Below are 2,068 nucleotides of genomic sequence, written 5' to 3'. Positions count from 1 at the left end.
AAATACCAGCCCTATATCTGCATTAATGAGGAGACTGGTGACATCCTCATTAGTGCTTTATCGCCTCATGTATGGCCCTTTCATTCTCTTCTTGTTTCAGGCATCCTGGTATGCTCAGTATATTCTTCTTAAAGATGGCTCAAAGGGCAAAAAATATTTGTCAGTAAAACAGATCACTTTCCAAGTTGTTTAGTTTTTAACAGACACAGAGATTAGTTCAAAGAACAATTATTGCTCACTTGGTAGGGATTTTTCCTTTGAAGATAATAAGGAGCTTCAAAGAATATTATTTCTTGACTAAAGTCCTACCGGAAATCAATAAAAAATCCTCCAACCAGCAAACTGCTTAAGTTGATTTGCTTAAGTTCAATAAGCAAATACTCAACAGGTAAGAGCAACAGGCTGACTTTGATCACAACTTTAAGTCTCCCTAAAGAGAAGGGACAGAAAACATCTACTTAAGCTTTTTGCTCAAACCACTATGTAAGGACTCTTGACTGTTCTTTCCCACTCTTTTATAATCATAGCCTTGGGAACTTTACTTTGTCAACATAAACCAAAAAGCAAGTCATCCAGGAACACAAGGGGGAAAGAGCAAAATTATTTGTTTTCAACAACTACTATACATTTAATCATGAACTCATTACAAAGATACAGTTTTCACCCAATTAGTCTTTTCATTATTGCTGGTTTTGAAAATGGCCAACAATATTCATTAGGTACTGTGCCATTAACATTGCATTCAAAAAAAGAAAACATGGGAAACCAAATCCTTGCTCTCCTACTCTGATGATATGCTCTGGTATTGGCTAGAGTATGGTAGTACAAAAAGAGTCTTGTTGTGATATAAAAGGCAATAAACACATCAATGGAATAATGTTCGTGGGCAGCCAAGATGAAGAAGATTCCAAAGAGGTTGAGAACCCAGGATAAAGTGTGCAAGAAATTCCAGCTTCTTGGTGTATCTAGAAAAAGGACAGAAAGATCGTTTTAAAATCACAATCCTTCGAATGCTTCTCAGTCACATGTTTCTTTGGTCACTCTTTTGTCCATTCTTCATATGACTTGACACTCTTCCCACAGCCTCCTCTGCAGTCAGTTATCAAATATGCATAGAAGCACTAAAAAGATACTTACATTCAGTGACAAAGAAATTCAGCATAGTTAGGACAACTGTGTGGCCACTGAACATGTAATCTCCACAAGTGTGAACACCAGTCAGGGTCATTCCAAAGCCACTCCAAATGGCAAAGGCCCGGTGTAATTTTTCCCATACGCTGCCATATATCTATAAAGAAAGTAATGAATTAGTGTTTCAAATGCTTGGGGACATGGGTGCTTCCCAACACCCATTTCCCACTGAAATTCAAATGTTGAATGATTCAGAAATAAGATCTAAGGAAATGAAACCAGGCCCTGAGTCTAGTTATTCCAGGCAGACTCAAAAATGGGTGGTCAAATCTTGGCTGTGTACTCAGAAATATTTTAGTAATTAAATGAAATCAGTGTAATTCCTTTACAATGAAAAGGTCACTATAACAAAAACATCTGTAAGTTTTTAATACAGTATCACAGTAGCATTTGCTTGGCCGTTCCTGCCAGTAAGAAATTGGCTATATACAACACATTTTATCTATTCATCTGTTGTTAAACACTTGGGTTGATTCCATTGTACCTTGGCTATTGGACATAATGCTACAATAAACATGGGAGTGCAGATATCTCTTTGACATACCGATTTCATTTCCTTTGTTTATATACCCAGTAGTGGGATTTCTGGACCATATCGTAGTTTTATTTTTATTTTATTTTTTTTCCTTTTTTGTCTTTTTTACTGACCGGTAACGGGATCGCAACCCTTGGTGTCGCGCCCGTACCGGGGACTGACAACGGGATCACAACCCTCGGTGTTGCGTCCCCACCGTGCTCAGCCAGTGAGCGGGAACCGGTCTCCACATGGAATCCGAACCCTCGGCGGGAGCGCCGCTGCACTCTCAAGCGACGCATTGTGCGCCACCGGGCCGGCCCTATTTTTAATTTTTTGAGGAACCTCCATACTGTTTTCCAT

At 39.1% G+C, this 2,068-nt stretch overlaps 1 protein-coding gene across 1 annotated transcript in view; it reads right to left on the bottom strand.

The window, feature by feature from the left end:
- Nucleotides 1–602: 602 nt before the first annotated feature.
- SAMD8 (sterile alpha motif domain containing 8) overlaps nucleotides 603–2,068 on the bottom strand; it is a 17,612-nt gene continuing 16,146 nt past the window's right edge. Inside the window, exons 4-5 of the mRNA XM_008590018.1 lie at nucleotides 1,138–1,288; nucleotides 603–965 (exon numbers count right to left, since the gene is read on the bottom strand). Coding sequence (XP_008588240.1) covers nucleotides 661–965; nucleotides 1,138–1,288 — 456 coding nt within the window. The 3' untranslated portion in view covers nucleotides 603–660. The remainder of the gene's footprint in view (nucleotides 966–1,137; nucleotides 1,289–2,068) is intronic.

The sequence above is a fragment of the Galeopterus variegatus genome, unplaced genomic scaffold, assembly GCF_000696425.1.
Source record: "Galeopterus variegatus unplaced genomic scaffold, G_variegatus-3.0.2 Scaffold5811, whole genome shotgun sequence".
NCBI classification, from domain to species: Eukaryota; Metazoa; Chordata; class Mammalia; order Dermoptera; family Cynocephalidae; genus Galeopterus; species Galeopterus variegatus.
The sequence above is the reverse complement of the archived record's forward strand: the minus strand, read 5'-3'. Positions and strand labels throughout refer to the sequence as shown.